The sequence below is a fragment of the Serinus canaria genome, chromosome 4, assembly GCF_022539315.1.
Source record: "Serinus canaria isolate serCan28SL12 chromosome 4, serCan2020, whole genome shotgun sequence".
In the NCBI taxonomy this organism is placed as follows: Eukaryota; Metazoa; Chordata; class Aves; order Passeriformes; family Fringillidae; genus Serinus; species Serinus canaria.
In genome coordinates this window covers 61,095,182-61,120,308 of record NC_066317.1, presented here as the reverse complement: position 1 = coordinate 61,120,308, position 25,127 = coordinate 61,095,182, and the positions used below count along the sequence as shown (strand labels likewise).

The 25,127-nt window shown below is 43.8% G+C and overlaps 1 protein-coding gene across 1 annotated transcript in view; it reads right to left on the bottom strand.

The window, feature by feature from the left end:
• Positions 1-24,815, bottom strand: part of CPZ (carboxypeptidase Z) — a 34,078-nt gene extending 9,263 nt beyond the window's left edge. The window contains exons 1-7 of the mRNA XM_009099181.4: positions 24,550-24,815; positions 12,757-12,780; positions 11,485-11,859; positions 10,274-10,486; positions 8,034-8,230; positions 6,936-7,097; positions 1,077-1,235 (exon numbers count right to left, since the gene is read on the bottom strand). Coding sequence (XP_009097429.1) covers positions 1,077-1,235; positions 6,936-7,097; positions 8,034-8,230; positions 10,274-10,486; positions 11,485-11,859; positions 12,757-12,780; positions 24,550-24,637 — 1,218 coding nt within the window. The 5' untranslated portion in view covers positions 24,638-24,815. The remainder of the gene's footprint in view (positions 1-1,076; positions 1,236-6,935; positions 7,098-8,033; positions 8,231-10,273; positions 10,487-11,484; positions 11,860-12,756; positions 12,781-24,549) is intronic.
• Positions 24,816-25,127: the final 312 nt, after the last annotated feature.

The following is a 25,127-nucleotide window of genomic DNA, read 5'->3' as shown; positions in this document are numbered from 1 at the left end:
GCATTGTACAGCTCAGAAGAAATGAATTGATACAGAAAATGTTTAACAGTCATACATCTTTAAATATTTAATATGTGTTAGTGAGAACTGCCATTTCAGAAGAAGTCAGCCTAGAGATATGCTCAAAGATAAAGGATGCTTCAAGTCAAAGATCAACTTCTGACTATTTTCAACAGTTCTTTGTTTATATAAAGAACCACTTTTAAGAAGAGGCCACTGACATTTTTAGCACAGCTAGAAGGCTGAAAAGCAAGATGTTCTCCTGGTGGGCATGTAGGCAATGAATACTAGATTGAGGAAACCAAAGGGAAATGGGAAAGATGGCAAAAAATTTCACAGAAGATTTACAGTGAGTCCCAAATGAGGAACTTTCCAGGGACAAGACAGGGAAACCAATCCTATTCCTCTGACCTGGAATAAATGTTACAAGGCTGCCACCATATGGCAACAAGTCTTTTTTCCCCTCACTTCTTGTGGATTCCGCAGGAAAATAACACTGATGGTCAGGCTTGTTCCTTTTCTTCTGAAAACCAGTGGTAAAAATACCACAGCCTACTCCTTAAAAAATTAAAACCTGGATTTTTCTAACCTGTTCTTTGTGAACACATATTTGGCCTCAAAAAAGATAGGTAAATCTTTCCAGACCAAGCTGATAGTGTGTAAACAATCCTATATTTTAGAGTACATTAAGTAAGTGTATAAATCAGAGTCACCCAATATTCTGAGTTGGAAGGAATCCACGAGGATTATCAAGTCCAAGTCTTAAGTGAAAGGCCTCTGTGGGGATTGAGCACTTGACCTTGGAATTATTAGCATCAGCTCTACCCAAATGAGCTGATATCATGTTGTGTACATACACACACACACACACACACACACACACACACACAATATATATATATATTTACATATACTTGGATTATGTATTTATGTTATTTATACATATTTAATACATAAATGCATACATATACACACACATGTACATGATCTAAATTAATCAAAGTTTGTTATTTATTAAATGTTTCCATAGTTCCACAAATGGAACCAACATCCTAACCCTGCAAAAGCAACATTACCTTCTCATCAGGTGTAGGGGAGAACATTTTTTCTTCCATAGGATGCCTTGAATAATCATAAGGATAGGTCACCACCAGCTCACCCCCATGCAGGCTGGCAGAGAGCACAAATGGGATAGACCTCAACCACTTCATGACTGCTTTTGTCTCAGGGGCCACCTGAAATCCAGGAAAAAAAAAAAAAACAAAAAAATCCTGTGACTAGCCATACAACACCAAAGGGATTTGATCCTGTGCAGGATGAAGCCCAATGGAGAAAAGACTGTGTTGAAAGGAGAATGTTGAAGCTCTTTGGCTCTTCCAGCCCAAAAGTTACTGGAGGAAGAAAATCAATTTTCTCCAGAGAATGGATGGTACACATTGTTCACCATGGAAAAACTGGAACAAGAAAGGAAAGAGAACATTTGACAGAAGAAACTTTTCATTACAGTGACATTTTCAGATGATGATGGCAGTACTTTAGGCTGGAAAACTTGTGGCATTTTATCACTACTTACCTAACTCCCTATCTAATTTCATTTCTGAATCAGCAGGATTAACTTTGAATGGATAAACTGGAATAGGGGGATAAATTTGCAATTCTCATCGTGACCATGTTGAAAATGCATTTGCTATCCTTAAGCACAGGTTAATCTGTAAATAAATGAAAACTAATACATATAAAGCATGGTAATGCTGTCGTCTGCCTGCAGTGACTGTGGCAGGTAAGTCACCAAACTTCGGGGGTTTTGACAGTCCCCCCCCCCTTCAGTAACAGCGGCCAAGGGAGAGCGCAGCAGACTCCAGGAGATGTCCAGGCACCCGGCATGCAGGAGGCTCCTTCACCCCGTTTCTGAGGAGTGATTCCCGGGACCTGCTCCGGTGTTGGTTCATTCTTAGGGACAACAGTGGCATCTGGTGGCCGGTCCCTGTAAGCCCAGACTCACGCCAGTGCCCCCGGAGAGCTGAGGTTCCTTTCCTTGCAGCTGGGGGAAGTTACCTGGGGAAAACCTGAGGAGGGCAGAGGCTGCTCATCTGGACCCTGCCCCACTGCAGGTCTGCAGGTTTCATAAAAATGAGAAATACCTGTTATGATGAAGTTAGTCCAGCATCTATTTAGGGCTGCTCTAGGGATTGCTTTGACTCAGCTGTGAGAAAACCAGGCAGCCAGGGCTCCAGAGCACTAGTGACAGTGTGCAGGGAAAAAACAAGAAAAAAACTACCAAACAAACTGAATAAAGCCCCTAAAGACCTATATACTTGTGTTTCAACAATAGTAATTCCTGTTTTCTTTGGATCAGTCTCTAATCTGTTATTGTTAAAAAACCTTTGGGGATCCACAAACCCAGGTGTAGAAAAGAGAAAAACACTGTGAAGGTGCACCAGGCATGTATTATAGCTCCATCAATGAGGCAGAAAGCCAAGGAAAAAGCCATGTCTAAACATAGTTTTGCCTGGAATGATTTAGGATATTGCCATCTGCTCCTGACCTAAGTAGGAGACTACTTCCCTAGAGATGCCATAGTTTTTAAATTAGTTTATCTAGTGTTTGGGTTTCCTTAAAATGCCCTTCTGTAGCTATTGAGATAAATGCTACTCTGTAGCTTTCAACTTCAGCATTTTAAAGAGGCAACTTAAAAATGGGATGTAACAGGTAAAGTCTGATCAACTGAGGAACACACAGAATGCACTTTGCACACCAGAAGCCTAAACAAAGAATTTTACATAATAGGAAAGATTAAACACAGAGTTTCCAGGAAGGGTATGACATTAAAAAAATAATTATTACAAATGTAGATTAAGGGTGTTCCAAAAGGAAAGGACTTTTAGCAGTCTCACACACCCACTCACACAATGCAGAAGTGGGAGAAGAAAGAAGCCCCCAGCCTTCCTGAGAAGAAACATGGCAGCGTCCAAAGAAGGCTATCTGCACCAAAGGATTTGTTTTTCTGGCCTTTGTGCAGTGCCCTGGGATGATCTGATCATGACTTTTATCCCAGTAGTGCTTTGGACTGAACCAGCCACTTCTACCTACACCCTGGAAGTTCATCCTCTGAACCCATCTCTTCTGAAGAGAAAATCCCTGGAGTTTTGTAAGGGGCTATGTCACTGTCTGACCCATGGATTGGGCACTTTGGAAGTTTTTCAGGGTGGCTGAGCACCTGGAACAAGCTCATACCTTCCAAGTCCATAGTACCAGCCTCTCTGAGGAGGTTGCTGCCCCAAAATCCCATCAGCTCCCTGCCCTGCTGCAGCTGCCCCAGCTCTACCCAGCAGAGAGGCCATGCCTGACACAGCATCAGCCCTACTCTCAAACAGCAGCCTTGGGCCTTGAAAGGATTTTTAAGTTGCTTCTGAAATTCAGTGAACAAGAGTAAAATACAGTTTTATTTGAGAGCACCTGCCTTCAGTCCTTCATCCTGATCAGCCAACTGGCTAAGCAGATACCTGCATAAACCCAAAGACAGTGCTGTCTCACAGAGCCAGTGTCCTACTGAAGTGAATGTTTTGAAAAACCAGGAGTTTTAATGCTGCTATTTTTATCCTAATAACATTTCAGTGACAAGAAATGAGCATATTCTGGTTCAGCTCCACTGGATGATAGCAGGTGTTATCTATGCCACTCTGGCCTTTGACTTTTCCTTTAGTGAGTTTTGTGGAATTTAATTTTTTTTTTCCACCAGGGCTTTTGCTTTTAAGTTAGATGAGATCAATTTTAAAGTATCCATCTCACAAGAACAATTCATAGCATAACTAGAAAACAGGGAAATTATTTCTGCATGAGAACAGAGAAGGGCCACTACCCTTTCTAAACCTGAATCTCATTTCTTCAATTATACTGCAATTAGTCACTGTCTCCATGGCTTTCAAAGATTTTTTTTTCTCTCTTTAAAAAGCAGCCAGACTAATTTTCTTAAAGAGTATGCCAGCCTCCACTGGCATAGACTTTCGAATTCAGTTTGAACCAAGACAATTGAACTATATTTGAGATGTAGCCTGAGGTCTGTCTGTCTGAGCCCTCAGACCATTTATTACAATAATTCATAAAAAAGGAGAACAAAACACTCTGAATGAAGCCAGGCTTTCAGGGAGCAGGAGCTCTGGTTGAGAGCTCACTTTCTGCTTCCTCATCTTTATACAATGCCCTGCAGCACTCAGGTAATTACTCTAATAAGGCAGGTAACAAACACTGTTAAGTAAATGAAAAGGGAGAGGCTGGTGTTGAAACATTCAACTTAATGCTCCTGCATGCACAAAGAACCACTGTAAGAGCCATAGCCTCATCTGCCTGACAAAACTGAAGGTCATTAAGGGACAGCTGGTTTGGCAGTCCCATGGTACCATCAGCAGAGGAGACACGAGGCTGTGAGATCACTTACTGCCAGGTTTGTGAACCATAGGAAACTACAGTCAGCAAGCAGGTTTTGTGGTGCCACTAAGGCCACAGGCCTGGTTCCCTAATATGCTCTGAAAAGCATATGCATTTGAGGGTTTTTTATGTGAGGACCAGCTTTGAGGCCAGGAGAGCACCTAGAAGTTCCCTGAGTTTTGGTGCTCAGAGGGGCACCTTGGATGGCCATCTTATTTCTTCTTTAAAAACAAGAAAAGGTTTGCAGGAGAAGTGATGTACTTGTAACCCCAGGTCCACACCCACCGAGGCAGAGCTCAGGTGGGGTAGGGCAGTAGTGTGCCAAGGTTCCCTGTCCCTTGTCTGTGACAGATAACCCAGGGTGATGCTGCAGCTGGGGCAGAGCTGTGGTGGTAGCTGTGAGAGCTGGGCTGTCTCCACCCATCCCTCTATAAGCTGCTGTGATGCTACACAGTGCTTAAGATAAATACATGGTTGTAAAAACGGCTTCTGCAAGTGGCTGCCTGCCACTGACCAGCTCTCTCACAGGTCAGCAGAAGAACCAGGGACTTGGAGAGGGAGGAAGTTAGAGCCAGGAAACCCAGAGTTACAGGGACAAGCTCACAGTTTGCACTGGGCACTGGCAAAAAAATGGGGGTCAAAGACACGTTTGTCCTTTCTCACTGTTGACTAGGTCCTGAAGCCTGCACCTCTGGACAGAGAGAGAGAGAGCACATGGCTGAAGGAAGATCTCCATCCTTTCCTTCCCACGTTGGAGCAGGGGAAGGGTCTGAGGAGCCCTTCCCCTCAGGTGGAAGGAGTACCATAGATAATGTGGGATGAACTGACCACAGCCCCCATTTCCAGTTCCTCTGCACCACAGTGGGGAAACAGGTATACAATTCAGGTGCAAAATTAGCCTGGGAAGAAGGCAGAGGTGGGGGAAGGTGTTTTTAAGATTTCTCATTACTCTACTCCGATTCAATTAATAATAAATAAAATAGATATAAATAATTTTCCTCAAGTTGTGTCTGTTTTGCTTCTGATGTTAATTAGTGACAAATCTCTCCCTGCCTTTATCTTTACCCATGAGCTTTTAGTTATATTTTCTATCCCCTATCCAGCTGAGGAGGGGAGTGATAGAATGGCTTTGGTGGGCACCTGGCATCCAACTAGGGAAACTCACCATAGAGTTGAATCAAAATCTCTCCGACTTTTTTCCTAAAATCCCTTTTTTCCCTCCCAGCTATTTTTATTTGGCCTCAGGGTCTGCTCCACAGCTCTCAACCCTTCTTTACCGTCTGAGGCTCTGAACTCCACTTGCATTTACACAGCTTGCTGTTATCTGTCATTATTCAGACAAAAGTTGAAAACTTCTAAGCTTGTGACCTTATAACCATGCAGAAATTCAGTACCATAATCAGGGATCTATGATTACATGCAAAAATAGAATAAACTACTTGAGCTTAATTATGGCAGAAATTAGTGGTCTAATACACTGTGCATTACTGAGCCTCTTACAGCCTTGGGTCTTCATATGCACATTATCCTGAGGAAGAGAGGTGCTTTTATCTAGATTTTACTACTGTGAAATGGGGTACCAGAACACTGGGGTAGCATCAGGGATGCCTTTGGGATTTGGACCTGGCTTTACATAAGACCACCTGCAGCAGAGTGGGAGCCTGGAGTATGATCTCTCAAATCTTCTGCTGACAACAGATGAAGCAATCCTGCTCCCCACCTGTCTGAGGCTTTGTGCCAGCAATAAATATTGAATCAGAATACAATTAGTTTAAAAGTAGAAGAAAAGCAGAGTTCCCAATATCTGAACTACTGATTAGCTTCCTGTGATTCTTCTTTCAAGGACAGCTAAGGTCCAGCTGGAGTTGTGCTGGGGGCTGCCAGCAACACAGGTAGGGCTGAGCTTTGCATCCCTGACATGACACCACACAGAGCTTAGTGATGATGAGTGTGAGGCCCTGTGGTGCTGCCTCCATCCTGCTCTGACCTCTGCAGCAGCAGCTTTCCCTCCCAGCACCTTTGTAGCTCAACTGGCTTTTCCACTGCTCCATATGGTTACAGTCATTTATAACCATCCTCTCTTAATGGAAGATGACACCACACAGCTTTACATGCAGCCTTTGCACATTTTCCATGGCAGAAACTCCTATTGCATCAGACCTGTGCAGGGCTTGGTGCAATGACAACCAAATCATAAAGGCTTTAACAGGCACCACAGTTTAAGCACTAATGATGAATCATTACACACTTGTGACCCCCTCCTAACAGTCATTATTCTTAATCTAAACCAGCAAAGTTCAAATTGTTCACAAATTTTCCAAATTATTTGTGACACCTGCCTCTTTGGCCAGCCTTATACCATGATTTTCATGCCAATTCTGAGCCTGTCCACTTCAGTCCTACTTAAAAAATCTGATTATAAGCAAATAATTTCAGAACAAGCAATCTCAGTCTCTTAACTCCTGAGCTGCTCTGTAGTAGAAATGACTTATAAAATGTGTAATTCATACCTTACCCCACCAGTAGGACTGTGGAATGGGGATGTGGTCCAGACGGGCCCCACGAATCCCAGCTCTTCTGTAAGCCTCAGATGTCAAATCTGGGAAATTTCTGTTCAGGTCCAAGTTCTGAGCTGTCTGTCGTCCGATGACCCATCCATTGTAACCAGCCCCCTATTTTGTCACACAGAAGCCAATTTCAGAATAGCTCCCTGCCTCAAAATAGCACTTTGTGGAAATTGATTAATCAAAGGGAAGTTTTAAAAGGAGTAAACTGAAAGTGTCTGTACTGGTAAGAAACCCACGCTTATTAATTAATCACATTTTGTCCCCATGAATATTAATGCACTAACTAGCATTCAGGAAGTGTTTCACTCACCAGTGATGTGACTCATGAGAGGAACACAGGAGCCTCTTGCTCAGAGTAGCATGCAGAGTGGGTTAGAGGAGAGAAAGAAAATACAGCTGATGCCCCAAGACAGGATGAGGCAGAGTGCAATAACCCCAGACTAATACAATGGACAGAGTTCACCACATGAGCAAAAACAGAGAAAAAGGTCTAGTTTCATGCTAGTGGAGGTAAAGAAAACAGAGAGGGGGAAATAAGAATTTCAGGTAACAAATAATAGAATCTTAGTTTTCACAGGTCTCTATCAGACATGAGTTGATCTCTGAAAACTGCCATCCATTATGAAACCTTGACAGTAAGACAATATTCACATTTCATTATGCCTACAGATTTAAAAGAGGATCAGCATCAGCATGCTAATTAACTGCATTTCCTTATAAAACAATGTAAGTCATTATAGTGAGTCAGGCATTTTGTTCTAGAACTGAGAGCAGAGAGTGCTAAGTATATGAAAAAGTAACACAGTCATTCCCACATCATCACATGCAGCCAGCAAAACTGACAAACATGTCTCTGATTTCCTCTCAGTTCTGTTCACATCATCTTTGGAAAGCAATGCACCACCAATGCTACCTGGCATTCTGGCAGTCAATTATTAGTGTTCTCCCCTTCACATGACACTCCCCTCCCAGTTTGTTCCTTCCCATAGAGAATTATAGAAACATGAAGGCCTGAACATCTCCTTAAATTAAAACGTTTACCTCTTCTGCAGCCAGTTCATACCCATCAGGATTGAGTGAGGGCAGGAGATGAATTCTGGTGTTGTTGATCAAGGTCTGGATGCGAGGGTTCCCAAGAAGATATTCTGAGCACAGATACTGTGCGAGGTATATCAGCAGCTCCTTCCCCACAACTTCATTTCCGTGCATGTTGCCAATGTACTTAAATTCTGGCTTGACTGTGGAATGTAAAATAATGAGATGCTTTAATTTGATTATACCTGAGTGGCTTCCAAAATCAGACTAATCCAAGCTGCTTACTGATGAGTCAAAGTTTTATTTACACTAAATTCATGCACACGTTCCTGCAAATAGCACAGCAGTTCTAGGTGAATTTCTCTCCATTAAACATCAGTTCAGCAACAGTTTAAATAGTGTGAAATAAAGTTAAGTCCAACCTATTAGGATTTCAAACCATAGGAGGTGATAATGCTCTGAGCTTTTGCTAGAGTCATCATTAATTGTGAGCAAACTAAAAACAAAAACATCAAGCCATGACTGGGGCAGAACAAAACACAACCCTGGCACTCTGACCTACCTTGGGGGGCTTCAATGCCTTATTTTGTTACAGATCCTAGAAACCATTTGCAGATATGTAATATATTACCCCTTTATTTAGGAAAGAAGTTGGGTTATGCATAAAAAGGGGCTTTCGGGCTAAATAGCCCCAGAATAAGCCTATTAGAAACACATAACTTTAAAATTCCCTGTAGTTATTCTCTCAGTTTCCATCCTTCCTTGGAGACTAATGGGAAGTTGAAAATAGGTGCACTTTGGAGACACCGTTTCCTGTCTATCACTTCATCTTTGCCTTTGATCCTGGCCAGCCTTGAGCACTAGGCAGTGGAGGGAGCCTGGCACAGAGCTATTATGCCACCTGCTCAGGCTGGCAAAATCTCCAGCTCTGGACCTATTTCTACCTCCTTTTATGGTGTCCCAAGCAGCATGAAGCAATAGATTTAGAGAAAAATGCTAGGAAATGTGTTAAACTACCATCTTTTATCATGCCATATCAGAGTTTTCATTTAAAAGCCTGATTCATAGGCTTTGTGTTTTCCTGGCAAATGGAGTAAAAGCTCAAAAAGACACCTGCAGCTTATTATCTTTGAAAAAGAGACAAAGGGTGATAGGCCAGGAAAATGTAACATAGATCTTTGCTGTGTTAATGACATCTACTGGGACCTGATTAAGTTTAAAGGCACCTCAAAATATCTCTAGACCATAAAGGGCAGCACAGCTGAGAGTAAACAAAGTGACCAGTCTCTGCTGTCCTCTCTGAGTCCCCTCTGTGTGCAGCACAGCACACAGAGGACACAGCAGCCTGACCTGAGACCATAATCTCAATAAAGTATTAGGTCAGATGTAGTTCAGTTCTGCCACACTGCTGAGGCTGTGCTGATGCTGGAGCTCTTCTGATGAGAAGCAATCTGAGCCTCTCAGCAATGGCCATAGCAATCCACCATATCTAGACAAGTATAATTTTTGACCTGAGAGCCAGTAACTGGAAAACAATACCTAATTCTGCCTTAGAAAGTTATATGCTTTGTGAAGAATTTAAAACACTTAAAAATCTGGCCTTTGCTGCCTTAGTGATGAAACTACAAAATAGAGATTTGTAGTGCTCCCCTCTGCAGAAAATTTGTGAGGACTCATATCCTAATGTATACATTAGCACCTATAAATAGTATAATAACATCTGTTCAGGGGCTATGATAACATAAATCCCTGGTATCACCAACTGACAGGTACAGTACTGACTGAATCTCTGTTCAGAAGGATTGTTTTCTGTGCTGAATCATCCTTTTTTAGTGTCAATGTCCTTCTCTATCTGAGGCCTTCTCAGAAGACTTGGGTATTTTAGGATGTGAAGGACAGTGATGAAGTGGTAGATGATAGGGAGGGCAAGTCAATGTATCCCAAATTTGTGCATTGGGCACAAATAAATAACAATCATATCACTGCAACCAAATACACAGTGATACTAGGAACAGCACTACCAAGCATGGTCATGCACAGAGCCCACAACAGTAAGAAATTGCTGCTGGGTTGTAATTGCTACAAGGAATCATCAGCTATCACTGCAACTCAGGAAACAAAAGGGAGGAGAAATGTTTTGGAGTCAATGCTTTCTACAGTTTGAGAGATGTCCCAGTCACAGGCCTGTTTTCATTTGGATAATCTGGTCTCCCTGCAGCAGCCTGCTCAGCACTGATCAAACTCACGCAGTTCGTGGTGTCCGGGCTTGGTTGAAAACTCAATCACAAAAAGATCCTTCCCCTCAAAGCTGCGGCCGATGCTGTAAGTGGTGGCAATGTGGGAGCACCTCGAGGCAGTCTTCTTCAGCGTGCTCACCATTTGGGAATAGGAGTGGTGCTTGAACTGAATAAAAGTTGCTGGCAAGTCTGAAGGCAAATCTTCCTCAGCATCTACTTCTCCTGCAATGAAAAATCATACCAGTGTTTAAAACTAGAGTGTTCACAGGACGGCATGAAAACCTGTAATTTTTTTCAAATTATCTTTATTAGTAGAAGAATTATAAAAAATAAAGCCGCAATCAAAACCCTAAATGTATGTAAAACATCCTACACTTTGTTGTGACATTATTTTTTTTAAATCTTACTAATGCATATGCACACTAACAAATATTTGTGCAATCTCCAGTTAAATTTGACCTTTGGCATGCTAGCTCATTTCAATAACAAATTGTGCAGATTTTTCCCTTTAAAATTGGTGACTTTTTTTTAAATAAGAGTCATCTGTCTTCAGCTATCTGTATCTTCATCCAAACAAAAATCTGTGACAATCATTAATGAGAATATTTTAATGAGCTGTTAAGCTTGACAGGCAGTCATAGATTTATAAGTGCTCTAAAATTTCAGTTTTTAAATAAAATATTTCATGTATATAGACAGCTATCACACGGGACAGGGATTATCTAAATGCATCCAAATATCTTGCTCTGAGCTGCCTGTCTTAATGCTCTTTTTAAATGAGGGGGAGAAATAGACACTTCTTCAGCACAGTTTAATTAAGTCTTTAAAAGAGGTTGAACAAAATTAATGACATATTAGAGGTCTCTACAAAGACAGCAGACTGACATGACAAGTGAAGAGGTTTTGTGCCATGGATAAGTCAAGCTGAGTGAGACAAGACCCTCCCCATGCAGACAAGGCGTGCCAGCAGAGCTCCCTTCCCTTCCCTTCCCTTCCCTTCCCTTCCCTTCCCTTCGCCTTCCACTTCCTTCCCTTCCCTTCCCTTCCTGCCCTTCCCTTCCCTTCCCGTTCCGTCCCTTCCTTCCCTTCCCTTCCCTTGCCCTTCCCTGTCCCTTCCCTTCCCATTCCCTTCCCTTCCCTTCCTTCCTTCCCTTCCCTTCCCTTCCCTTCCCTTCCTCCCTTCCCTTCCCTTCCCTTCCCTTCCTCCCTCCCTCCCTCACCTCTCAGCTTGGCCAGCGGGTCGAAGCACCCCTCTTCCTCCCCCGCGAAGAAGCGGTCACAGTCTAAGAAGTAGGGCCAGGCCATGTCTATTGCATCAAAGGCAGGGAGGCAATTCTTTTTGAGGTTTTCACAGACGTGCCTGCAGGGCTTTATTACTTTGTCCTTTTCACACTGTGGGGCCAGCACTGAGCAGCCCAGGAGCCTCAGGTCGGGGTTGCATTCCCCCTGGAGCAGGTTGTGCAGCACACTGATGAGCAGGTACTCGGAGCTGTACTCAATCACTTCTCGAGACTTCTGATCCAGAAAGTTGGGATACACCATTTGAGTGTAGGCAACATCAGTGCAAGAACTCAGGGCAATATCCACACATTTTGCTATGAAAAGGAGATGAACACAGGAACAATAACTTTCTTCACTGATATTCTGAATAGACAAAGAGAACATAACAAATACACTGTCAAATGAACTTATTTCTTTAGCTGTCAGGTAGGCTGGGAATAGTTTGCAAACTGAATTGCATGTTTAAAACCACTTATAGAATGATGAGAAGCATGCTTGCTTCTGGAGATATAATTTGAGCTCAGAAATTTGAACAGAGAATTACTAAGAGTAAGGTGGAAAAATCAAGATTCCTGAGTAAAAGTGTATTTGTGATATCACTCTCTCCCCTGTCCTTGAATAGTCATATGGATTCCCTGAGTAGGTGTGAGATCCTATAGGTTTTTTTCTTTGGTGGGGAACATACTGCTAAGTTGCCTCTTTTCAATACTTGGCCCTGCAAAATTGGTAGAGTTTAATATCTCTAAAACTGCAGACCCTCCACAAAGTTTGATTGAAATTGCCCAAAGATGAAAAGTTATTCTGGTGCTTAACTCACAGGCAAGCAGACCCATAATATAATCACACGTATATTCTCATAAACCCAATACATTTTAATAAATCAGATTAGGGAGTTCTTAGGAAAGATAAGTGTTGGTAACACCCTCAACACACTTAGAAGTGGAAAAGAATAATAGAAAGACATCTCTTCATAAAATTATTGGCTGTTAAAGTAATGGGTCTACATTTGAGTGTCCTTCTCTCGGCAATGATTCTGGCTGGTAACAAACACTGTTTTCACAGCAGCAAAATACAGCACTGCATGAAAGAGCACATTTCTCTTGTGAGAAAGCCCACTGTAGCACCAAAATGAGTATACTTGTCAGGAAATTATGAAGGAATACTTATGATTTTGAGGTTCTCCAAGAACAGCAAGGAAAGACACTTCATACCTTTCTGTACAGTTTGACATTGACCTGTAAATAAAGAGGAAAAGAAAAATCATTACAGGATGGGTACACATGGCTCCTCCTCTGTGTTAGGAATTGTCTGGTCTGGTATCTGCTGCAGCCCTGAGTTCCAGCCATACCAGGAACAAGCACATATTCCCAGCAGGCACATATCACAGAATCACAGAATAGGCTGAGTTGAGAAACCTCATTGCCCCTCATCCACACACAGTTAGGTGCCTAGGAAATTTCACTAATCAAAACCTAGGTGTTTTTTAATCTGGTTAGTCTAAAAGTCCATATGGGTCCTGTACATATCAAGGTGTTTATCAATCTCCTCTAAAAGATATTTTTGTCCCTTATAATGCTGTGGATACCTTTCATGTTAAAGCAATTCAGCCTTTGGTAGATATGAGGGGACTTTATTCCTTCCTCATCCTACTTAATGGTATCTCTAGCAGTTGGGTTTTATCACACTTTTAATAATATCCTAAAGCTAATTATTTCCCTCCCCAACTACTCTCACAGAAAAGCTTTTCCAAAAGATCACTCTTCTAATAGCTAGAAATTGCCTTTTAATTTCCTGTTTAAAAGTATTTGTGGCCAGTTTATATCCATTGTTGTTGTGCCAGCATTGTCATTCAGCTTAAGTAGCTCTCTCATTCCCTGGTGCATTCCTCCACACTGTGTTTGCAAAAAGCCAACAGATCTCTTCTGCTTTCTGTTTACTAGGTCAAATAAATGATGCTCTCTTGCTTTTGAAGGAGCATGGTTTGATGAGCCAGGAATTGCCTCTTTTGCTCCTGTGGCAAATAATTCTATACTGTCCTTCTCCAATACTGGCAGCTAAAGAAACACATGTCTGCCAAGGTATTGGAGTTGGTTTCACCAGTGCCTCATAGGAGCTAAATCACTCTGTGCAAGCCTGAACACCACCAGGTTCACCTTTCTTGTGGTGTACTGGGGATCTCTTCTGTTGCTATTCCTTCTTGCTCTCACTGGGGGGAAAAGGCATCCCAGCTTCTTGCTCTGTAAATTGAACATTTATCCTCACAAGACCAAATTCATTACGTTTTCTTTTTTTCCTGCTAAAGAGTTTAAACTTCTACACCTGGCATATTTGTTTAAGTGTAATCATCTGCATATGTGTTGCTAATGAGTTGATCATTTTTTAGCCAAAATAAAGTCATTGTAATGAGAACCAAATTAACCCTGGGATTTTATCTTGGACGGAGACATTTAATTGGAAATCAGTCTAGTTCTATATTATGGATTGTAATTGAGCCACATTACCTCATAAAATAAATGAGGCATCAGAACTAGCAGAAGTAGCCCATCCCCAATACCAACAAGTTCTGTTAAGCAGCAAGCTAGAAAAAATTATACCCATACAAACTCCTTTCCTGGCTCAGTACATTATAATAATTGCATTGAATAATACCTGGTTCATCAACAGTGATGAATCCATTATAGGATTTCATTGTTTCCCCTAGCTAGGCACAATCCCCTCTGTGAGTTGGTTATTAAGGTCAAGGCATTTCTAAAAAAGCTTCATCTCAGCCATATACTGCATACAGTGCTACATCTGGGGATAATCAAGGAATAGCATTTTGTACAATGCCAGTTGGGAGGGAGAAAGAAATGATCTCTTGTTAGTAAGAGCTCCAGCAATTAACCCTGCTGATAAAATTGGATTGTTCTGCCCCCTGAATCTGGAGGGTCTTATATACTAACATCATCACACCCACATTTGAGAGACCTTGGACTAAGTCTGGAGTCAGCCAAACGTTTCTTTCAGAGGGGAAAATGTAGTGTGGAGAGGACTGGCTTGAGTTTAGCCACGTCCCAAGGAGGAGAGTGACACTACCTCTGTTTATCACCAGGGTCATTAGCAATGAATCCCCTTTGTTACCTTGAGGGGTGGATGAGAAATATTTGACACCTTTTTTTTTCCTCTTCTGAGCAGAAAATTAATGTATTGTAGCTATTATTATAGACTAGAGGGTTGTATGTGCTGGGCACAGTTCTTTGTGGGGTATTTGGGAAGTGTGAATGGTCTTTCTACAACTGCTCACATTTCCTCAAAGATAAGAGGCATTTCCCCCTCTGTTGGCTCCAGGCCCAAGCTACAAACATCCTGTTAGTTTGTCTCTGACATGCAATGATCAAATAATGAAACTGAGGCACACACAGTCTCCCCAAACATTTTTGCTGTGCAGAAGTGCTATTAGCCATCAGTCAGTTTGAGATGTGGCACAGCCCTGTTCTCAATGGCATCTCAGAGTTCTGCTTATTCAGCTGGAGCAAAAAGATGTTCTGGCAACACACTGGAGCAAGCAGAGGAAACCAAAGGGAAAATGCAGCACGCAGGGTCTGGATGTGGTGCTGCCTCTCCCTGCCCCAGCTCCCTGAGCAGCAGCAGACTTGCTGCCTTTAGCAGATGCCTCTTTCTGCCCAGCTGGCCAGGAGAGGCATGAGGAAGCAATGGATAGCTGATGGAAGAGATGTGAAATTCCACTGATATGCTGTCCTGGGGTTCACCGGAGGACTGGCTCCTTTTGTGAGCAGGAGGAGGTGTTAGCACAGGAGAGGGAAAGACAGCTCTGGTTTCAGACTGTGCTGCATGTCATCCACACTTTGATATTTTTCACATATCTATATAGGGAGAGGAAATCTATTAAGCAACATGGCTAGTGCTCATTAACAATTATGCTGACTGAAGAGGATAAATCTGTTTTTTGGATAAGGTTCCAAATCCATATAAATCTTTTCCATTGCAACTGAAATTATTAATCTCAGTATGTAATAAGCAGAGGTAATTCTGCAACATCACTGCTAAGTGGGTAAAGCTTTTCCACTACCTGTGATCCAGGATGCCCCTTACAAACTCAAAGCTACCAAGACTCACTCACTGATTAGCAAAAGCAGATCCTTGCTGCTGGGTCCTAAACCTGGATCTAAATCTAAATCTAGATCTAAGCTAATATTAGATTTAAGCCTCACACTATTGCAGCATACCATGGAATTTTCTCTCTGTCTCTCCTTACCAGAGATAGCCATGCAGTTTCTTCTGGCCATCTCTCCCCATCATGCAAGCTGCTGTGTGACCCACGTACCAGCCACAGCTCTGTCTTGTAAACACCCAGGACTGAAACAGCTTGAGATTTCAGGTCATCAGAAGTCAGTATACATAAAATCAAGAGAGAAAAGGTCTGGTTTATACCAAACCCTGCTTTATAGCCAGCCTTACATATATGCGTGCTGATGTGGTGTTTGACTTTCTCAGTGTTTCCTAACACCAATGCTTACATATGTTTTGGAGGGTGCAGCTCTGCAGGGGCCAAGGATAATTCTGCAGGATGTGTGCTTACATAAATAAGTGTGGATACACGTAGCTGGGCCAGAGCTGCCTGCCTGGAGAGCCAACAGCAGGAAGCTCTCCAAGGCCAGCTCCCAGGCTGCAGCTGTACGGTCTGTTCCTGCAACCTTGCACCCACTGCCCTGGGTCTCTGTGCAGAGAAATCACCAGAAAATCCCCATCCCTGCCCATGACAGCTCGTTTTCTCTAAGCTCTGGCAATGCCAGAAGAGTTCAGCCACTCCCTTCCTCATTTTCATAAGAGAAATGATAGGGGCTGATATACAAAGAGTTTCTCAGGTCTCCCAATTCACTTGGCAGGCTTCAGTTTCTGCTTCTACTGTGCTTGAAAGAATCTAAAATTTTTCAATTTTTTTGTGTAAAGGCTTCCCTGGGCTCAAAGGAAGACAGTAGCACCTCCTTTCAAAGTCCCATCCACCGACAGGTTGGTACAGAGGGACCTTTTTCTTCCTGACCCAGAACAGCCTTTTCAATTTTTTATGTTTATTTTTGTACTCTAACTATTCCACCACAGCTACAAAAGTCCTTTCAGTAGCACAGCTTCTATTTAAGATTATGGATAAAATAACTTATTGAAGAGGAGAAAAGCCATTTCAAGCTTTCTGAGCTCTCTCTATAAAATACGCTTCTGGTTTTAATTTGCAAAGGCAAGCTTGAAAATCTACAATGCAGCACATACATATTTTACTGCCAAGCTTACATTTTTTCCCCTTGATGATTCAGCACCAAAGAAAGCAAGCTGCTGTGATTAACCCTAACCCAGACAAGCGAGCTCAACAGCTACTTCTAGTACCATGAGCTGGCCAGTTGCCTTTTCAAGAGCAAAGTCAACAGGAGACTTGTGCAATTGATGATCTGGAATAAGCCCAAGGGCAAGTTTTAAATCTGAAATATCTAAGTCATTCAGTGAGGCAGATTGGTAGAGGGTGTGCTGGTCAGTACAGATCAAAATAGATCAGATAATTTATATTGTAAAGATCAGCATACACTCTCACAGCTTTCTGGGCTGCTTACAAATCTTTTTTAAACTAGAAGAACATATGTATTCATTTTAGTCTGTTTATTGTCAAAGCCTCCACTTTTCCAAACAAAGCATTTTAGTTCCTTATCACATTACTATTCCTCTCCTGGCTGTTTCACATGGTCCATCTAGTCAGTCTTTCAGTGATATTCTGCCTTTGTCTCTAAAGAGACAAAACTTAGTATCAGTAGCAAGATACAAACACTGGAAAAGCACCTTCAAATAGCAAAGCATAATATTCAAGAGCAGCTCCTAGCTACAGCAAAAGCTCAAGGGCAGGACAAGATCCATTATATAACACTTAAATGGATCAGAATCATCAGGAGAAGGGTGTGGAAGGAGTGGAGATGTAAGGGGACTAGAGGCAGAGTAATGAGAGAGCTGAGCAGCTTGGGCAGGGGGAGAATGGTTGAGCAGAAAGCCCAGAGAGGGCAGCCACACATGCAGAGGCAGAAGTGGAGAATATTCCCAGCCACAGAGAAGAGATTCCAGGAAAACTCTAAGAGAGAGAAGTGCTTGCAAAAAGCAGCCACGTGATTAACTTCATTTTCTGGATACACCAAATGCTTTGTGAGAAGAGGACTGAATAGATGTTATTAACCCTCCAGCAACTGCAGTAACTGCCTGGGGGAGGGATGTGTTTGAAGCAGGCAGAAGCAGTGCCCAAGAGCTCTGTGCAGCCCTCCTTTAACCCTGCTCCCTCACTTGAAGAAGCATGAAAGCACCTGAAAGAGATTAATGCCTCCTCTGCCTTTATTTTGCAGAGCAAGAGCACAACAGGAAGATCCAAGCCAGTGTTCATTGCCAATCACCCCTCTTTCTAACCCACCTGCTGCCTGGCATGCGGTTAAACATCCATTTTTATTGAATTACTGAAGGTGTGCCCACAGCAATGACACTGCAATCAGCTCTTTTGGGATTGTTTCTCTCTAAAGGCTGCTCTGGAGCCAGTGAGAAGGTGCTGCAGCTTTTCCATGGGTGATGTAAGGTCACAGCCTGCAGACCGCAGGTCAAAATCTGTGCAGATGCACACCAAGACCTGTCACATGGCAAAGGCACAAAGACAGCCTTAGTGGGCACCTGTAATCCTCCCTTGTTTCTGGTTGTTCAGATGCAACTTAAACATGTCTGCAGTTGTAGGTGGTGCCTAAAAGAACAGATGAACAGTACTTCTATCTGTCTGCCTGTCCCCACCACTGCCTTGGTGGTTCTAGTGACTTTGGTGTCATCCCAACTGTGTCTCTGGCTGGTGTTGCTCCAAGTGCTGCTCCAAGGAGTCGTTCAGGAGTTGAAAATCTTGAATATAAACATAATTCCCTAAACAAAACCTACTAAATAACTTTTTTTTGGCCTCAGTTGAGATCTTTTCCAAGTTGCAAGGGGAAAGTTACCCATTGGGAGAACAAAATGCAACAAAGATGATGACAACAAAGCGAGCCAGCAGTTGCCAAATTGGCTGAAGGCTTAGTGAGCTTCACATGCAACAGAGCTGCTGCTGAACAAGGATTTCCTGTGCACCAGGATGGTCTGGAGACATACGGAAATCATCTCTCACGGTCTGGTCAGTGAAGGAAGAAGAAAAAAAGCTCAAATCTGGGGGATGGCAGCATTAAAATCAGCTGGGCTAAGAAGGTGGAATAGGCCAGGAAATCTCTACTACTATCATCTAAAGGATCAATTTTTTTTACCAGGTTGCCTGGGAAAGGATGAAAACACTTATCAATCAGGTAGTCTGGGTCTGTGATGTGCCCATAGCTTTACCTTGTGACCATGCACTCCTTACAGCTCAGTAACCATGGTTTAAGGGTGTAGTACTCTCTAAGTGCTCGGGCCAATAACCTGCCACAGAAGCTTTCCTTTAAGCAAGCCCAACTCTGTTGAATGTCATGGGACAGGGGATCATGTCTGAAAAATTGAGAGTTTTATCTTTTCTGCCTCAATCTTTCCAAAGCATTTGCCAAAATATCATCCCATCCTTTTTAAATAGTGTATCCATCCCCCTAGATCAACTCTGTCTTTTCTTTAGTTTAGAAGTATGAAGACTATTATAATTAACATCACATCTAATTCTTCTGTAAGTAGAGTTTTAACCAAATATGGTACTTTTAGGTTACAAAAGATTGACAGTTAATTTAACAACCTTGACTTAAATCTGTGCCTTAATCTCATATTGTCTCCTAGATAAATGTATCCTATTATAACCCTAAAAATTTGGTGTCAGTTATATCACTGGAGTTACAAGAGTATAAATGAAAGGATTGAAATTTCAGTTTTATTTCTGAAGTGGACAAAGTAACCCCAAGTCCTAAACTCCACTGATCTGTGACAGCTGCATCCAACTGAGAGGATGTCCAAACAAGATTCAGCAGTCATGAAAACCCAGGGTCACAAAAGCCCAGCAAAGAGACCAGGACATGGCCCACCAGCCTCAAACACCACGCTCACAACATTATAGGTGACTTCTGATGGTACCTCCATGCTCAGCCCTGCATCAGGCAATAACACATGACATTTACTCAGCATTTGGCCCAGGCTTCAGAAGGGGCTGGCTCTCACAAGGCATCCGCAGCCCTAAGGGGACCATGGCAGCTGTCAGCCAGCCAGCATCCTCAAACACTGTGACTGTGTGAAGGCAGAGGTAGTGTCTGGAAATGTTATAGGGGATCAACCATTAGTGTTATTAAGTCTTGCTAAAAGCCTAGCTGTGACTAAGAGCAGTGGGATTTTGTTCAAGTTTTGACTATGTATGCACACCCCCACACTTTAAAAACGTCTGTACAAGTATTCTGAAGAAAACTTTGCCTTCAGATTAAAATCATGCATAAATAATTTCAGCAGTATAAGGAGATACTTGTGTATTTTATTTTCAACATAAACTTTCTCATCATAAGTGTCTGTTTCTGATCCCATTTCCCATGTTAAAAGGAGCTGGAGGCCAGTGTTGCTAAAATAAAAATTGTGTAGAAATCCTAGAGCCACTGGCAGGAATTCAGCAGAGCTCACATGATTCAGTGATGACAACTGGCTCCACAAAGAGCAGGAATTTCTCATCTTGTGAGTGAGCATGATGTAGACGCTAGTTGTGCATTTTTTTGTTTTGACACAACTTGGACACATCCATCTCAGGTCCAGCCAGTGAGATTCCTGCAGCCTGGGCTTTCCCACACGTGGCAGCACAGTCCTGTGGCCATGCTCCATGTCAGCACCTGCCAGTGCCAGCCACAGCAGGATGAGGGACCACCCCACCGGGGTGGGGAGAAGACCCCAGCCCACTGCCAGGTCACTCAGGGCAAGCACAGGAGCAGCAGCAGCTGGAAAGGCTCTGCCTCTGTGTGTGCACAGGTTTCACCAGGAAACCAGCAGGAGAAACATCCACAGCAGGTGAACAAATTTGCTCAGGTCCTGTGGACTGGGGCCAGTGTGAAGGTCATAAGAGGAAATAACTTTTTTTCTTTTTTTGCCTTTTATTTAGCAAAAACTGTGGCACATTGTGCCAATTAGGAGCTGCAAAGAAGAGGGGAAGGTATAACATCTCTATGTGAACACACTTTTTCTGTCAATCTGACAATCAGTCTTACTCAATGTCATAGCTCAGAGAGGAGCCAGTGCCACAAAAACTGTTCTGGGCTCCAGAATGTATACTCTAATTGTCCCCTGCCTTCTGCCCTGGTAGTTTCTCACTCCTCATCTCCCTTCCTTGTACCTCCCCACTCTCTCATCTTCTCTGGCTAAAGTCAGAGATTCTCAGGATGGGACAATGTCTGTCTCAGGAGAAAGCCAAAATGATGAAAACAACAAGGTGCTTGGAAGAGGAGGAGACCCACAAGTGACAGGTGTGCCAACCAGCACCCTGGCTGTTCTCCTACCTTCACAGCTTCAGGTTAAACAGCTCCACTCCTCGGCACTCCTGCCTGGAGAGTAGGAGGCTCAGGGGGACCTTCTCTACAACTGCCCGAGGAGGGGTTGTGGTGAGGCTGGGGTCAGTCTCCTCCCAGGTAACAAGTAAAAGGATGGGAGGAAACAGCCTCAGGTTGCTCTAGGGGAGGTTTAGGTTGGATATCAGGAAAGATTTCGTCACGTAAAAGTTGTCATTCTTTGTAACAGGCTGCCCAGGGAACTGGTTGAGTCAGCATCCATGGAAGAAGGATTTAGAAGATGTGTAAATGGGCTGCCTCGGGACCTGGTTTGGCGCTGAACCCAGCTGGGTTCATGGTTAACTCCAAGATCACAGCGGTCGTTTCCGGCCTTACAATTCCATGGTTCCATCTGCCAGGCTGTGCCCCTGCCCGAACAACCTACAGGCGCTGGGGCAGGGCTCGGGAGGGCGACAGAAGGCTCGGGCAGCCCCGCTGGCCGTGAGGGGGCCCGGCCGGTGCCGCCTCAGCCGTGCGGACGGGCCGAGCAGGGGCCGAGCAGGTGCCGAGCTGGGGCCTGGGGCCGAGCAGGGGCCGAGCTGGGACGGAGCAGGGGCCGAGCTGGGGCTGAGCAGGGGCCAAGCCGGGACCGAGCAGGGGCCGAGCTGGGACCGAGCAGGGGCCGAGCTGGGGCCAGGGGCCGAGCTAGAGCCGAGCAAGGCCCGCACGGGGCACCACAGGCAGCGGCGGGGCCCAGCCCGGGCCGGCGCGGAGCTGGGGAGGGCTGTCGGCGCTCCCTGTGAGAGCCGGGGATTTGCAACCCCACTTCAACACCCGTGTACCCCCGGCCCGGAATTCCTCAGAAAAGCGCTCCCTGGATGCAACAGGAAAGGAAAGGCTTTGCTGCTTTCAGCATCACTATGGATAAAGGGTTTTTCGCTGTTATGCCCCATTCTAGAAGTGTTCAAGGCCAGGCTGGATGGGGGCTGGAGCAACCGGATCTAGTGGAGGTGTCTCTGTTCAAGGCAGTGGGGTTGTAACGAGACGTCCTTTAAGGTCCCATCCAACCCAATCCATTCTGTGATTCTGTTATGCAGCCTCAGCCTGACCCCGGTGGCATCACAATTGTAGAGCTGTCCCCAGCTGCAAGGAAAGTCACCTATTTGAAGACATATCACTTCAGTCTGCCTCTCTGGATTTTTAGTTTTGTTGTCGATATTTATAAAACACTTCATTTACTAATTACCACTGGACTACATCAGTCAGTAGCAGAGATGCACAACTTGAATACAGAGGAACCTGTTTTATTAGCTCCCTTTGAAAATGTTTCGCCATTTCTCAGAGGAAATGTGATAAACTGTACTTTTCTCATCCAAACTAAGGCTAAGAGGCCAGTTAAACTCAGAAGGGTCTGACAATGGGACCTCGTAGCATCTTATCTGAGAGACAGAGCTTACTGAGTGCCCAGGGATACAGGACACAGCCAGGGAGAAGGCATCTGCCCTTACTCAGTGCCACAGTTCCCAGCTGCTGCCCAAAAAGCTCACCACATAGTGTATGATGCCTGTGTCATATTGTGGAGCTGGATGACAGTAATCATTTCCTTATTTTTCCTAACAGAAAAGCGCAAAGCATTTTCAAAGGATCTTGGTATTGTAAATCATGTTTCATTTTGGCTTCTTATAAAAAAGAAAAAAAAGCAAAATGAGTCACTGCAGAACAAATACCACCAGGAAGCCTACAGAAAGCAGCTCCAGCCTTGCTGGGAGTCAGACAGTTGTACTGGCTCCTGCTGTTCTTTTCTGCAAGAGCAGCTCCAGGCTGGTCTCCTCTTACAGGGCACTACAGGTCTGGCCACTGGGATATAGCAAGACCTAAACAATGGATCCCAAAAAAGGAGAGAAACTGCCACTGCTACAGGCTGAAGATACAGCCTGTGTCCTGAATGTTGAGAGGAGACCCTGCAAGTTCCATTTGTGAACATGTGCATCACTGCAGGCTCCTTTCTTTTCATGAGGCCTGACATGATCTTATCCCCCCTTTAGAAAAGAAAGACCCTGGAGAAATCTGTCAGGTCTCTCAATGTCCAGGCTGCCTCTTTATTGTCTGACCCAACAGCCCTGCAGTGGGCAGTGTGTCCCCTCTGTGGCACACAATGTGGTGACATTAACAGTTCCCTTTCCCTACCTCTAGCCATCCCTCCAGCTATTTATCCCTCCATATTCAGCTGCTTTTCTGCAAGCCCTGCCCTAAAGGCACCACAGCTGCCAAAACACACAGAACACTCTCAGAGTCACCCCTCAATGATCCATACATTTGTGGCTGCTAGGATTAATATCCCATGGCTAGACTGATCAGCTGGAACTGGAGCAGAATCATACCTCACAGAGAAAGGTCATGCTGCAAACCACACAGTCTCTTCCTGTAATTGGCTGCAAATAGTCTACAACTCTTCTCTTTGTGCAGCTTTATCCAAAAATAAAATCCCTTTAGGCTGTGGTAGACCTCACTTTGATGTTCATGGGAACAGCACTCTCAAATTATATGCAGTACATGGCACATGGACTGTACTGTGTAGCAGTTCAATGCCAGTGACAGTCTATGGCTTATATTTAAGCACTGAAATATAGTTGAATTTCCTTGCATAGCATTAAGGTCAGTTTCAGGTTAACTTATCTCTTCCTGTAATCCCATAAAATAAATATTTTTCTGAGTCATTTTAAGTTTAGAGTCTCTGAAAATAGTTTTCCTGGAATAGACCTTGTCACTACACTGAAATTCATGTATCCACTGTCCCCACATAATTAAGCACACTTGATAAAAAAACATGTATTTTTAAAAGGCACTGTTAATATATTTTATTAGCCAAGTTATTACTGAATCAAAACTTTCAATTAATTTAGCAGCATGTTCCTGTTTAACCTTTATTCTAAAGGGTAAATCTGCTTTTTCAGCCTATCAACTCAAACAAATTCCATATTGCTTATAACAAGCTAAAACACACCCTACAGCTGTCAGATCCTAATAAATCTCATACTTTGGACATGAAATAAATGACCTAAAGCTAAATGTAAGGAAAAGCTTTTTTTTTTTCTTAAGCAGAAAAGCATACAGAAGGTCAAAAGGTCACCTTCTTGCAATCTGACTACTACATTCCTAGAAGGCAAGGCCAGAGATGAGGTGAACCTTCTACATTCCCCATAAGAGTGAGTGGGGTCCTTACAACTGGGAGCTGCACAGATTGACAGAAAGACACCTCTGTGACAGCCTTAAAGACAGTGATGAGGAATCTTTATCAGCCTTGACATCACAGCCTTGTTTTTTTTTTTTTTTTTCTGATGCACAGCCACACAACTCCCACCTTCCCATCTATGATTCCCAGTTTCACCACCAGCAGTATGCAGATTTCCAAAAAGTTAATCCCCCTCATCTCTGGGGAGAGTGACAGCTCCTGTCTCCCTCCCCTTGGAGCTGGAACTCTTTACTTATCTCTAGGAGAAGGAAGAAAAGACAAAGGAGGACTTTTGGGGTGGTTAGCCTTACCTAGGGTCTCCTGGCCGGTTTCACAGCGGGGTGCTGGCTTGGTGGCCCTAAGCAGCCCAGTGAGCAGGAGCAGGAGCCTCAGGACCATGCTGGAGCCCCTTGCACAGCAGCACAGTGATGTGGCACTCACTGCCTGATGGAGTGACTCCTCTGCCGAGCCTCAGCGCGGCTCTGGCTCTCCGAGCTGCAGAGGAAATCAGTGCACTGCAAGGGCATGCCCACGTCTCACTGTGTGTGCAGTCCAGGCGTCAGATTTCAGCTGCATTTCAGCTTGGAAAGCAAAAGGCTTTGAGACAGAGAGGGAGGAGGAATGAGCTCCCCCTCCCCTCTGCCTCCGGACCGTCTCCCTCCTGCAGCCTGGTTTACAATTCCATAAACAGTTTGAGCAAAGGGGGGATCCCGCCGGGTCGAGCCCCCCCCCCCGGGTCCCTTTGGTCTTCATGCAGCACTTTTCCTAAGGGACAAGGGACATTCATGAATGTGTGTCTCCCTGAAGCCAGGAGAACTGTTTGGAGAGAGCAGAGGGAAGAGACAGAGAAAAGCAAACAACTGAAAGCAACTTTCCTCTCAAACTGTGG